Below are 15,073 nucleotides of genomic sequence, written 5' to 3'. Positions count from 1 at the left end.
GTCAGAGTCACCATTTATGCAAAATCTGATCCCCTTCTGCCAAGGATGTTTCTGACCAAATTTGGTCAAAATCCAATAAGAACTTTTTGACTAGTAGCGATTTGAAGCAAATGTTGACGGACGGACGCCGGACGCCGAACGACGCACCATGGCATAAGCTCACCGGACCTTCGGTCCAGGTGAGCTAAAAATATCAATAAATATTGTAGTAAACTGAAAACACTATCAAAGAAGTTGTATCAATATGCAGAACAAATTACTCACATCGGCATTGCTAATCATTGCAGTCAGAACTATTAACTTAACACAAAAACACACAAAAAACAAACACTTCAAAATCAATAAGAATTAAGTTCCTTGCACACAAAATGAAAATGATCAACAAGAGGCCCAATGGGCCTGTATCGCTCACCTGGCTCTACCACAACTTTGAAGTTGATTGAGGTCATTTCTACACATACTATGCTGATTACCTCTTCATTCAAATATGCTGGGTTTATTCATATTAATAAATGTTCTAGTCCTTCATTCCAGTATAATATTTGCCTAATATCAGATTTCAGAGACTCTTGGCTATCACAAAATTATTGTTTACACATTTAAGCCGATTTCACCCCTGTGACCATGAATGTAGGTCAAGGTAATTTATTTGAACAAACTTCATAGCCCTTCACCCCAACATGCTACATGCCTAATATAAAGTCCCTACGCCTCTAGGTTATTGATAAGAAGTCATTTGAAGATTATAGCCTATTTGACCCATGTGACCTTGAATGAAGGTCAAGGTCATTCATTTGAACAAACTTGGTAGCCCTTCATCCCAGCATGATACAGGCCCAATATCAAGTCCCTTGGCATCTTGGTTATTGAGAAGAAGTTGTTCGAAGGTTATAGCCTATTTGACCCATGTGACCTTGAATGGGGGTCAAGGTCATTCGTTTAAACAAACTTGGTAGCCCTTCACCCCAGCATGCTACAGGCCCAATATCAAGTCCCTGAGCATCTTGGTTATTGAGAAGTAGTTGTTTGAAGATTATAGCCTATTCCACCCATGTTACCTTGAATGAAGGTCAAGGTCATTTATTTGAACAAACTTGGTAGCCCTTCACCCCAGAATGCTACAGACACAATATCAAATCCCTATGCCTCTTGATAATTGAGAAGAAGTCGTTTGAAGATTATAGGCTATTTGACCCGTGTGACCTTGAATGACGGTCAAGGTCATTTATTTGAACAAACTTGGTAGCCCTTCACCCCAGCATGCTACAAGCCCAATATCAAGTCCATGGGCCTCTCAGTTATTAAGAAGAAGTTGTTGGAAGATTATAGCCTTTTTGACCCATGTGACCTTGAATGAAGGTCAAGGTCATTTATTTGAACAAACTTGGTAGCCCTTCATCCCAGCATGCTGCAGGCCCAATATCAAGTCCCTGGGCCTCTTGGTTATTGAGAAGAAGTCGTTGGAATATTATAGCCTTTTTGACCCATGTGACCTTGAATGAAGGTCAAAGTCATTTATTTGAACAAACTTGGTAGCCCTTCACCCCAGCATGCTACAGGTCCAGTATCAAGGCCCTGGGCCTCTTGGTTATTGAGAAGAAGTTGTTTCAATGAAAAGTTGACGCCGGACGGACGGACGGATGATGGACGCCGCACCACGGCATAAGCTCACTTGCCCTTCGGGCAGGTGAGCTAAAGACACACACGGAGTTTAGATTACAGTATAGTTTTAAATATATGTAAATGTTTTTGAAAAACTTTAGAATTTCTAATATTAGAAAATAAATCCGTCCTAATTAAGATCAATACAAACTCAGAATTTTCTGATCTTAACATACTATTATTGGTCAATTAAAATCATTTTCCTTTAAAAAGGTTTCAATCTAAATCTTGTTCATAATTTTTGCTTCCATTCTATGGAAATATTTTTTGTTGTAACAATTAAGGATAATTTTAAATGAAATATAAAAAAGCACTGTTAGCTATCTAAACATCATCCCAACAGTGAAACATGTGACATCAAACCAAACAGTATCTAGGTATTACAGCTGTAAAATGGTAAGCCGGGGTACAGGTGTGCCCTTATCTGTATTAAACTGCTTTCTGTTGTGGGTTATAGCCAATATGAATGCCAGCTGCCTTACAGGTTCATAAACCTCATTTACATTCCTTTGAATTAATGCAATAGGCATTATTATTATAGATGGTCATTATTATAGAGGGTCATTATTATTGAGGGTCATTATTATAAAGGGTCATTATTACACATCATTATTAATATTGCAATGTTTGATATGTCACTATGTTAACATTTGAATTTGAGAAATGGAGTAATGTGGTCACCATGGAATACATGACTCTGTCCAGTTATTGTTAAAAATTGGGGAGGCAACCAGAGGCAAGCATATTATTTCTGGGTTACAACCAGAGGCAAGCATATTATTTCTGGGTTACAACCAGAGGCAAGCATATTATTTCTGGGTTACAACCAGAGGCAAGCATATTATTTCTGGGTTACAACCAGAGGCAAGCATATTATTTCTGGGTTACAACCAGAGGCAAGCATATTATTTCTGGGTTACAACCAGAGGCAAGCATATTATTTCTGGGTTACAATAAAGTATACAGGGATATGCATCAATCATCTTTCTCCAGATCTGTCTTGTCAACTTGTGTTATTTCAGACAACATACTTGAACGATATGAAGACTGGGGATAGTGAGTGATTGAAAACTGATTTCTGTATTGTTTCATAAAACTCTAACCCCAAAATAGAATTTGCTTGGTTTAACAATGCAGTGTAGATGTTGTAAAGTGATATAGAGTGAAGACAAAAATAAACAAAATAGACGAACTGTTATATAAATTGCTTTACCTCACCTCATTGACCATCAGTCTGAGAATATCATGTCATTATATACCCAAATTCTAGGTCACATGTGTTTACAGCAGAAACCATGCACAAACTCAAGCTCAAGTTTCTAAGTATCTTCAAGCATTTTCTTTCTGACAACACTTTTAAATCTATTTCAAATCACAGATTTAATTCAAAATCAAAACTTCTGCAAGCAAAGGAGTTATAAGGCAAATGACTACAAAACATGGCTGAAACATTTTTTTTTTCTGCTGTTGAAAACTTCAAACCTTCAAATAAATATGGGTAGGAGATCAGTATTAATGTTAGTATTAGTAAAAAACATGAGCATGAAATAATAAAATGGTGTCATATCATAGAGAGAGAAAAAAAGCAAGGAAAACTATGGAAAAATCTAAGGACAAACTACAGGAGAGGTGAAAACTCTAGTCTGCCTCAAAGTGTTGGCCTACATTGTCTGGTTTCTTATTGATGGTAGAGGATGAGGAGGTTGAGGACTGTCTTGGCTTCCGGCGGATCTGTATCAAGAAAATATGTCAAAGATCATATTTAAATACTTCCAGGTAAGATATTAGGGATTAATATAAAACTTAATTCAAAATATCAAGGCAAAAAAATGAAATGCAGCAATATCTTATTAATAGTGAAAGGAATATTTAAAGGAAAATTACAGTCTCAACTGTTTTGCAGAATGCAATGTGCAAAAAAGCAACCTTTCATCAAAAATGATTAAAAAAAAAAATAGTGATCATAATTTCAGACCCATGTAGTGGTTATAACACAATTAGAACTGTGGTTTGTTTAGACTGTGAGATTGCAGGAATCCCGATAAGGATGTAAACAAATTAAATGTTAGCACACCAATATCTTTAAACTAGAGAAATGCGATGAATTTGATTTATGTGTTCAGTCATTTCTACAACTACACTGATAGAGATAGTTGTTAGAGACAGCTTTACTCTCACATGGACATTCTACTTGGAAATACCTACATGTACAACACTGTTTTAAGAGATAACACTAGGGAATTTTCAAGAAAAGAAAGAGGTAGTTTTCTTACAAAGCAAAAACCTGCAATCTGGAGAAATACTTCTAGAATACTTAAGTGGAAAACTACAATTAATAGAGAGATTGAAGAGACAAAGCTGGACAATTTTCTATAGAGAACTAGATATGTAGGGAGAGGAGAGGAATCTTTTAACTACAATGTATTTCTGTAGAAAACCCAATATACAGGGGAAAGAGACAGACTTTAAGGTACAGGACAGGAGAGGTGTAGAATCCTACAGAGTGGAGAAGATTGGGATCTATTTATAGAAATTGTATTGGGAGAGGAGAAGTTTAGGATCTTTTCATAGAAACTATATTGGGGGAGGAGATGTTTAGGATATATTCATGGAGACTATACTGGGAGAGCCATACATTTGTATGTTTAGGAACTGTCAAACTTAACTAACAGAAGAGAATTTTAGGATCTATTTATAGAAACTATACTGGAAGAAGCAACTTTTAGGATCTATTTAGAGAAACTATACTGATAGAGGAGATGTTTAGGATCTATTTATAGAAACCCTAAGACTACTGGCAGAGGAGATATTTAGGATATATTAATAGAAAGTCTACTAGCAAAGGAGAAGATTGTGATCTATTTATAGAAACTATACAAGCAAAGGAAAAGTTTATAATCTGTCTACAGATAATATACTGGCATAAGATAGGTATAGAATCCTACAGAGAATACCTACAAAAATAATAATGTATAGCTCTGAGAGAAGAAGCGGTACAATATTCTAGAAATGTGACCACTGGGGAGAACAGATATTTTTCGGCCATTTTATAATTAAAAATAAATCACTTAGAAGATGTATTTGGTAATTCTGCTGAAAAATATGTATGTTTAGCAAGCACATCACACCAGCAGTGGCAATGCTGTTACTACTATCTGTGTATGCATGATTACATCCTGTGTAAATAAGGTGAAAATCAAATTAAATAATGACTGCCAAATGTTTAATATGTAATTAGAAAAGGTAAAGTAGAGTAGAGAATAACAGCGAGAACTACAGATGAGTCAATTTGACACAGATAGAGTGACATTACTGATATTCACCATGTCATGAGACTGTTCCAGAAAGACAATGTGACTTATTTACTGATTTCCTGACAAACTATCAAAAGTGATACGTACTACAGACTATGATTTGGAGTAATGGTTTGACTTGAGACTGTCATGGCTAACAGATTATGATGATTACAATGAAAGCTTCTGTTTACAACACAGACAGGAAAAAGCTTAGCGGTCATTGCTGAGGATGAATATATCACAAATTACTATTTGCTGGATGTATAAAAAAAAAAAAATTCTGTTAGATTTTATCCAAAACATTCTTCAATCACTTAAATAAAGATGCACTTCTTAATTTCTTTAAATGTGATCACCTTACATTAGCAATACACCATGTTTATAGTGACATGTTTAAGCATACATCAAAAGCTTAATCTACATGTAGATATATCAACCTTTTATATTTTAATATCAACCTCATCTTATATTTATATAAATATTTACCATTGTATAAATCAAAGCTATTAAATTGACAACATATAATGAGGCATTTCTAAGTTACAACACAATATATTATTGTATAGACCTTTACATCTTTAAAACATTTGAACTATACCTTACTCTAATCCTGAAAGGACATGTATCAGCAAATATAGAATCAAATATGACTGATATTTAAAAGCTAAATTCACATTTTATGAATAATAAAATGCATGACATATACATAATCCAACACAAGAAAGCGGTTTTAAGTGTGCACAAAAGCTTTGAAAGGTGTAACAACATAATAAAGATGATATGCATTTCCTCTGAAATAAAAGGATAAAGTAGAGTAGCAATGTTTAAAAAAGAAAAAAAGCACTGGTACTTACAACTGAATTTCTAAAGGCTAAGTTGAGGGCGGACTGATCGCGCACTACCATGGACGCATTCTATATCAACAAATAGACAGTAAACCAGAGCAGTTGGTTTGTATACTTAACAGCTTTTTGTGTTATGTCCGCAGTTCTCTTCTTTAAACGTAACAGAAATATTCTCTAGTTTGGAATGTTACTGGACATTGGTTTTGAACATTGCTGAAAAGTTTTCTAAACAATATAAGGACTGTGATGTAATGGATGAAATTAGTATTTTGTTCAATTCCCTAATAATTCTCCAACTGCTGTTATTGTGCCCGTTATGTGTCTGTGTATTGTATCCCATGGTGTGATCTTAAGTGTACCTGTGTATTGTGTTAGTGATGTGTTATCCCATGGTGTGATCTTAAGTGTACCTGTGTATTGTGTCTGTGTATTGTATCCCATGGTGTGATCTTAAGTGTACCTGTGTATTGTGTTAGTGATGTGTTATCCCATGGTGTGATCTTAAGTGTACCTGTGTATTGTGTTAGTGATGTATTGTACCCATGGTGTGATCTTAAGTGTACCTGTGTATTGTGTCTGTGTATTGTATCCCATGGTGTGATCTTAAGTGTACCTGTGTATTGTGTTAGTGATGTGTTATCCCATGGTGTGATCTTAAGTGTACCTGTGTATTGTGTTAGTGATGTATTGTACCCATGGTGTGATCTTAAGTGTACCTGTGTATTGTGTTAGTGATGTGTTATCCCATGGTGTGATCTTAAGTGTACCTGTGTATTGTGTCTGTGTATTGTATCCCATGGTGTGATCTTAAGTGTACCTGTGTATTGTGTTAGTGATGTATTGTACCCATGGTGTGATCTTAAGTGTACCTGTGTATTGTGTTAGTGATGTGTTATCCCATGGTGTGATCTTAAGTGTACCTGTGTATTGTGTCTGTGTATTGTATCCCATGGTGTGATCTTAAGTGTACCTGTATATTGTGTTAGTGATGTGTTATCCCATGGTGTGATCTTAAGTGTACCTGTGTATTGTGTTAGTGATGTGTTATCCCATGGTGTGATCTTAAGTGTACCTGTGTATTGTGTTAGTGATGTGTTATCCCATGGTGTGATCTTAAGTGTACCTGTGTATTGTGTTGTGTTAGTGATATGGTATCCCATGGTGTGGTTTGGATAGGTCAGTACATCAAGTTGTATATGCGGTTTTGATTGGTTGGTTCCGTCTGGTCAGTCCACACATGCATGTTTCCTTGTCCATGGTATTGGTTTAGATTAATCCTGTTTCAGAATGTATGTTTTTCTTGATTTCATATGTATTATATGTTACTTTAAATTCTTGTTTGATATGTCTGATTAAGTTTACATGATTAAGTTTATTGAGGTAATAAATGATCAAGGTCATGTAATTGATATATTGCTTCTCTAGTTTTGATTATCTTGTAAATTGAACATATCTTAATGTGAATGGGAGATTTGGCAACTTTGTAAGGTCAGTGTTTATTTAATTTACAGTCAATTCAGAACTGTTTATTCAAAGCTTGATTCTGATCATGAAAATCGTAAGGAATTGTAAATGGGATTTTGTACTGTCTCAGGTCAAGTCAGTTACATGTTCATGTAATACTAAAGTAACGTTTGTGTGTAAGAGTAATCTCCCTTATTTCATGTGGAATTGATCATTATACTGGGTTTGGTCTGATGACAGAGGAGTTAGTCCTTATTTACTATGATACACGATGAATCCTGTCGCAGCAACTTCAGTCAAAAATCAATAAGCAACTTCATTTCTGTTATTCTACAGAATCTGGTTTGTTAATTGTTTCGGTGTATCAAATTACTTCAATTATCTCCAATCAAAAATAAATAGCTATAATTTTTCTTTAAAAAAGTACGCATTTTTCAAACCAACTGCTGTATAAAACATAATGGTAATTCAAATAAGTAAAACATACAAATACACCTGTATATACATATATAATGGGAACCATGTATATAGGATGATATAGACTTTTTACACAGTACACATGGATATGATGACAACATGATGCATTATATATACCAGTTTGGACATTCAGTATCAGCAGTCATATTTAACAATGTTTACAAAACAGCATAACATTTGTATCAAATGTTATATACAATTTTAATGATCATTGTGAAAACAGAAAGTTTCCTTCAAGAAAATCTGTAGCATTTTATTTTAATAAAACTTATGACCTCATTAAAAAATAAAAACTAAATGTAGAAATCATTTCACAAAGAGAACTATAACTCTACTTTACTAGCAAATGAGAAATTTATTGGGAAAAAACATACCAACAAAGCTGAAACGACCTATTATTTAATGAGAGATTTATGCTACCTTATGATTCACTTACCGGTGAGGTTGCGTCCCCTGAATGGTCATGGTGAACCTGAGTACGATATATCCCTATAGGGATTTCACATGTGGTGGAGCAGAACTTCTGATACAATCTGCCATAAGTACGGATCCACAGATCCTCTTTTTTGATTTTCATCTTAGAAAGAAAAAGAAAATTAAACAATCACACTCTTAATGTACCTGTATATGTGTCATAAAAAGCAGAATTCTGAAACTACTGTATAAATCAGAATAGAGGAAATTATGGCAATTTTTCTTAATACAGAAATCATAAAATGACTGTAATATAAAGAAAAATTTATACAGAAGTTCACTAAATCTATAATACATTCTAAAGGTCAAGTTCTTACAACCATCCTACATGTACATTTTCCATATATTTTAATACTAGGTACATGTATATGATGTGTCCTGTTAATAAAATATAAAACATGATGGAAATGAGGTAACTCACGCATGACAGATGTCCGGAGCCAACAGCTTGATCGATTCCCAGGAGAAGTCTCACAAACGTAATCAGGTACTCCTTCACAAATGCCTGAAACCCAGCAACAGTACATCAATCACTTCAAAACAAGGTGGCGGCCATTTTAACACAAGGTGACAGCTATTTCAACGTAAGGTGACAGACATATCAACACAACGTTACAGACATTTCAATACAAGGTGACAGACATTTCAATACAAGGTGACAGACATTTCAACACAAGGTGATGGCCATTTTAACACAAGGTGACAGACATTTCAACACAAGGTGACGGCCATTTCAACACAACGTGACAGACATATCAACACAACGTTACAGACATATCAACACGACGTGACAGACATTTTAACACATGGTGACAGACATTTCAATGCAAGGTGACAGACATTTCAATACAAAGTGACAGACATATCAACACAACGTTACAGACATTTCAACACAAGGTGACAGACATATCAACACAACGTGACAGACATTTCAATGCAAGGTGACAGACATTTCAATACAAAGTGACAGACATATCAACACAACGCTACAGACATTTCAACACAAGGTGACAGACATATCAACACAACGTGACAGACATATCAACACGACATGACAGACATATCAACACAAGGTGACAGACATATCAACACAACGTTACAGACATATCAACACAAGGTGACAGACATATCAACACAAGGCGACAGACATTTCAACACAAGGTGACAGACATATCAACACAACGTGACAGACATTTCAACACAAGGTGACAGACATATCAACACAACGTGACAGACATATCAACACGACATGAGAGACATATCAACACAAGGTGACAGACATATCAACGCAAGGTGACAGACATATCAACACAAGGCGACAGACATTTCAACACAACGTGACAGACATATCAACACAACGTGACAGACATTTCAACACAAGGCGACAGACATTTCAACACAACGTGACAGACATTTCAACACAACGTGACAGACATTTCAACACAAAGTGACAGACATATCAACACAACGCTACAGACATTTCAACACAAGGTGACAGACATATCAACACAACGTGACAGACATATCAACACGACATGACAGACATATCAACACAAGGTGACAGACATATCAACACAAGGTGACAGACATATCAACACAAGGTGACAGACATATCAACACAACGTGACTAATAGAATCTTTCCCTACCTTGAGGGTGTGACAGAGAAATCTCAACCTGAGGGGAAGATTCTTGAATGTCCAACCCGAGGCTTGCCGAGGGTTTGGACATTCAAGAATCTCCCCCGAATGTGACAGACATATCAACACAAGGTGACAGACATTTCAATACAAGGTGACAGACATTTCAATACAAAGTGACAAACATTTCAATGCAAGGTGACAGACATTTCAATACAAGGTGACAGACATTTCAATACAAGGTGACAGACATTTCAATGCAAGGTGACAGACATTTCAATACAAGGTGACAAACATTTCAAAACATGGTGACAGACATATCAACACAACGTGACAGACATTTTAACACAACGAGACAGTCATTTCAACACAACGACACAGACATTTCAACACGACGTGACAGACATTTTAACACGAGACAGACATTTCAATACAAGGTGACAGACATATCAACACAAGGCGACAGACATTTCAACACGACGTGACAGACATATCAACACAACGTGACAGACATTTCAACACAAGGTGACAGACATATCAACACAACGTGACAGACATATCAACACGACATGAGAGACATATCAACACAAGGTGACAGACATATCAACGCAAGGTGACAGACATATCAACACAAGGCGACAGACATTTCAACACAACGTGACAGACATATCAACACAACGTGACAGACATTTCAACACAAGGCGACAGACATTTCAACACAACGTGACAGACATATCAACACAACGTGACTAATAGAATCTTTCCCTACCTTGAGGGTGTGACAGAGAAATCTCAACCTGAGGGGAAGATTCTTGAATGTCCAACCCGAGGCTTGCCGAGGGTTTGGACATTCAAGAATCTCCCCCGAATGTGACAGACATATCAACACAAGGTGACTAACATAAATATATACTTACCTGGTATAGTAAGGTGTCTAACATAAATATATACTTACCTAGTATAGTAAGGTGTCTAACATAAATACTTACCTGGTATAGTAAGGTGTCTAACATAAATACTTACCTGGTATAGTTAGATGTCTAACATAAATACTTACCTGGTATAGTAAGGTGTCTAACATACATACTTACCTGGTATAATTAGGTGTCTAACATAAATACTTACCTGGTATAGTAAGGTGTCTAACATAAATACTTACCTGGTATAGTTAGGTGTCTAACATACATACTTACCTGGTATAATTAGGTGTCTAACATAAATACTTACCTGGTATAGTAAGGTGTCTAACATACATACTTACCTGGTATAGTTAGGTGTCTAACATACATACTTACCTGGTACAGTTAGGTGTCTTTTACCTGGTATAGTTACGTGTCTAACATACATACTTACCTGGTATAGTAAGGTGTCTAACATACATACTTACCTGGTATAGTAAGGTGTCTAACATACATACTTACCTGGTATAGTAAGGTGTCTAACATACATACTTACCTGGTATAGTAAGGTGTCTAACATACATACTTACCTGGTATACTTAGGTGTCTAACATACATACTTACCTGGTATACTTAGGTGTCTAACATACATACTTACCTGGTATAGTAAGGTGTCTAACATACATACTTACCTGGTATACTTAGGTGTCTAACATACATACTTACCTGGTATAGTAAGGTGTCTAACATACATACTTACCTGGTATAGTTAGGTGTCTAACATACATACTTACCTGGTATAGTAAGGTGTCTAACATAAATACTTACCTGGTATAGTAAGGTGTCTAACATACATACTTACCTGGTATAGTTAGGTGTCTAACATACATACTTACCTGGTATAGTTAGGTGTCTAACATACATACTTATCTGGTATAGTTAGGTGTCTAACATACATACTTACCTGGTATAGTTAGGTGTCTAACATACATACTTATCTGGTATAGTTAGGTGTCTTTTACCTGGTATAGTTAGGTGTCTAACATACATACTTACCTGGTATAGTTAGGTGTCTAACATACATACTTACCTGGTATAGTTACGTGTCTAACATAAATACTTATCTGGTATAGTTAGGTGTCTAACATAAATACTTATCTGGTATAGTTAGGTGTCTAACATACATACTTACCTGGTATAGTTAGGTGTCTTTTACCTGGTATAGTTACGTGTCTAACATACATACTTACCTGGTATAGTTAGGTGTCTAACATACATACTTACCTGGTATAGTTAGGTGTCTAACATACATACTTACCTGGTATAGTTACGTGTCTAACATAAATACTTATCTGGTATAGTTAGGTGTCTAACATACATACTTACCTGGTACAGTTAGGTGTCTTTTACCTGGTATAGTTACGTGTCTAACATACATACTTACCTGGTATAGTAAGGTGTCTAACATAAATACTTATCTGGTATAGTTAGGTGTCTAACATACATACTTACCTGGTACAGTTAGGTGTCTTTTACCTGGTATAGTTACGTGTCTAACATACATACTTACCTGGTATAGTTACGTGTCTAACATAAATACTTATCTGGTATAGTTAGGTGTCTAACATACATACTTACCTGGTACAGTTAGGTGTCTTTTACCTGGTATAGTTACGTGTCTAACATACATACTTACCTGGTATAGTAAGGTGTCTAACATACATACTTACCTGGTATAGTAAGGTGTCTAACATACATACTTACCTGGTATAGTTACGTGTCTAACATACATACTTACCTGGTATAGTTACGTGTCTAACATAAATACTTATCTGGTATAGTTAGGTGTCTAACATACATACTTACCTGGTATAGTAAGGTGTCTAACATACATACTTACCTGGTATAGTAAGGTGTCTAACATACATACTTACCTGGTATAGTTAGGTGTCTAACATACATACTTACCTGGTATAGTTACGTGTCTAACATAAATACTTATCTGGTATAGTTAGGTGTCTAACATACATACTTATCTGGTATAGTTAGGTGTCTAACATACATACTTACCTGGTATAGTAAGGTGTCTAACATACATACTTACCTGGTATAGTAAGGTGTCTAACATACATACTTACCTGGTATAGTTACGTGTCTAACATAAATACTTACCTGGTATAGTTAGGTGTCTAACATAAATACTTATCTGGTATAGTTAGGTGTCTAACATACATACTTATCTGGTATAGTTACGTGTCTAACATACATACTTACCTGGTATAGTTAGGTGTCTAACATAAATACTTATCTGGTATAGTTAGGTGTCTAACATAAATACTTACCTGGTATAGTTAGGTGTCTTTTACCTGGTATAGTTACGTGTCTAACATACATACTTACCTGGTATAGTTACGTGTCTAACATACATACTTACCTGGTATAGTTACGTGTCTAACATAAATACTTATCTGGTATAGTTAGGTGTCTAACATACATACTTACCTGGTATAGTAAGGTGTCTAACATACATACTTACCTGGTATAGTAAGGTGTCTAACATACATACTTACCTGGTATAGTTACGTGTCTAACATAAATACTTACCTGGTATAGTTAGGTGTCTAACATAAATACTTATCTGGTATAGTTAGGTGTCTAACATACATACTTATCTGGTATAGTTACGTGTCTAACATACATACTTACCTGGTATAGTAAGGTGTCTAACATACATACTTACCTGGTATAGTTACGTGTCTAACATACATACTTACCTGGTATAGTTACGTGTCTAACATAAATACTTATCTGGTACAGTTAGGTGTCTTTTACCTGGTATAGTTACGTGTCTAACATACATACTTACCTGGTATAGTTACGTGTCTAACATAAATACTTATCTGGTATAGTTAGGTGTCTAACATACATACTTACCTGGTACAGTTAGGTGTCTTTTACCTGGTATAGTTACGTGTCTAACATACATACTTACCTGGTATAGTAAGGTGTCTAACATACATACTTACCTGGTATAATTAGGTGTCTAACATAAATACTTACCTGGTATAGTTAGGTGTCTAACATACATACTTACCTGGTATAGTTACGTGTCTAACATAAATACTTATCTGGTATAGTTAGGTGTCTAACATACATACTTACCTGGTACAGTTAGGTGTCTTTTACCTGGTATAGTTACGTGTCTAACATACATACTTACCTGGTATAGTAAGGTGTCTAACATACATACTTACCTGGTATAGTTAGGTGTCTTTTACCTGGTATAGTTACGTGTCTAACATACATACTTACCTGGTATAGTAAGGTGTCTAACATACATACTTACCTGGTATAGTTAGGTGTCTAACATACATACTTACCTGGTATAGTTAGGTGTCTAACATACATACTTACCTGGTATAGTTAGGTGTCTAACATACATACTTACCTGGTATAGTTAGGTGTCTTTTACCTGGTATAGTTACGTGTCTAACATAAATACTTATCTGGTATAGTTAGGTGTCTAACATACATACTTACCTGGTATAGTTAGGTGTCTTTTACCTGGTATAGTTACGTGTCTAACATACATACTTACCTGGTATAGTTAGGTGTCTAACATACATACTTACCTGGTATAGTTAGGTGTCTAACATACATACTTACCTGGTATAGTTAGGTGTCTAACATACATACTTACCTGGTATAGTTACGTGTCTAACATAAATACTTATCTGGTATAGTTAGGTGTCTAACATACATACTTACCTGGTACAGTTAGGTGTCTTTTACCTGGTATAGTTACGTGTCTAACATACATACTTACCTGGTATAGTAAGGTGTCTAACATACATACTTACCTGGTATAATTAGGTGTCTAACATAAATACTTACCTGGTATAGTAAGGTGTCTAACATAAATACTTACCTGGTATAGTAAGGTGTCTAACATACATACTTACCTGGTATAGTAAGGTGTCTAACATAAATACTTACCTGGTATAGTAAGGTGTCTAACATAAATACTTACCTGGTATAGTAAGGTGTCTAACATAAATACTTACCTGGTATAGTAAGGTGTCTAACATACTAGCACTGAACACATTTCCTGCAGCAAACGGCAGTCTGAACATGTAAGAGAGATGAGAGCCACGACTTTTCTCCTTCTGCAAAATAAAACAATAGAAAATAAACATTGTGCCACAGATAATTAAATTTATGAAGTGTAATATGTATTATCCACATGTTTATATGTATTATATAATAGTAATGAATCAATTTTTCTTAACATTTATTCTATTGTTCCACACACTATATT

At 35.2% G+C, this 15,073-nt stretch overlaps 1 protein-coding gene across 5 annotated transcripts in view; it reads right to left on the bottom strand.

The window, feature by feature from the left end:
• LOC117318987 (potassium channel subfamily T member 2-like) overlaps positions 1 to 15,073 on the bottom strand; it is a 203,242-nt gene that overhangs the window by 17,414 nt on the left and 170,755 nt on the right. For 4 of the 5 annotated variants that reach the window (XM_033873919.1, XM_033873903.1, XM_033873925.1 and 1 more), the window contains 5 exons: positions 14,820 to 14,921; positions 8,640 to 8,723; positions 8,181 to 8,321; positions 5,813 to 5,872; positions 3,328 to 3,393 (listed from right to left, as the gene is read on the bottom strand). In XM_033873919.1, coding sequence (XP_033729810.1) covers positions 3,328 to 3,393; positions 5,813 to 5,872; positions 8,181 to 8,321; positions 8,640 to 8,723; positions 14,820 to 14,921 — 453 coding nt within the window. The remainder of the gene's footprint in view (positions 1 to 3,327; positions 3,394 to 5,812; positions 5,873 to 8,180; positions 8,322 to 8,639; positions 8,724 to 14,819; positions 14,922 to 15,073) is intronic. The other variant, XM_033873916.1, reaches the window with a different exon arrangement.

This window comes from Pecten maximus, chromosome 2 (assembly GCF_902652985.1).
Source record: "Pecten maximus chromosome 2, xPecMax1.1, whole genome shotgun sequence".
Lineage (NCBI taxonomy): Eukaryota > Metazoa > Mollusca > Bivalvia > Pectinida > Pectinidae > Pecten > Pecten maximus.
The sequence above is the reverse complement of the archived record's forward strand: the minus strand, read 5'-3'. Positions and strand labels throughout refer to the sequence as shown.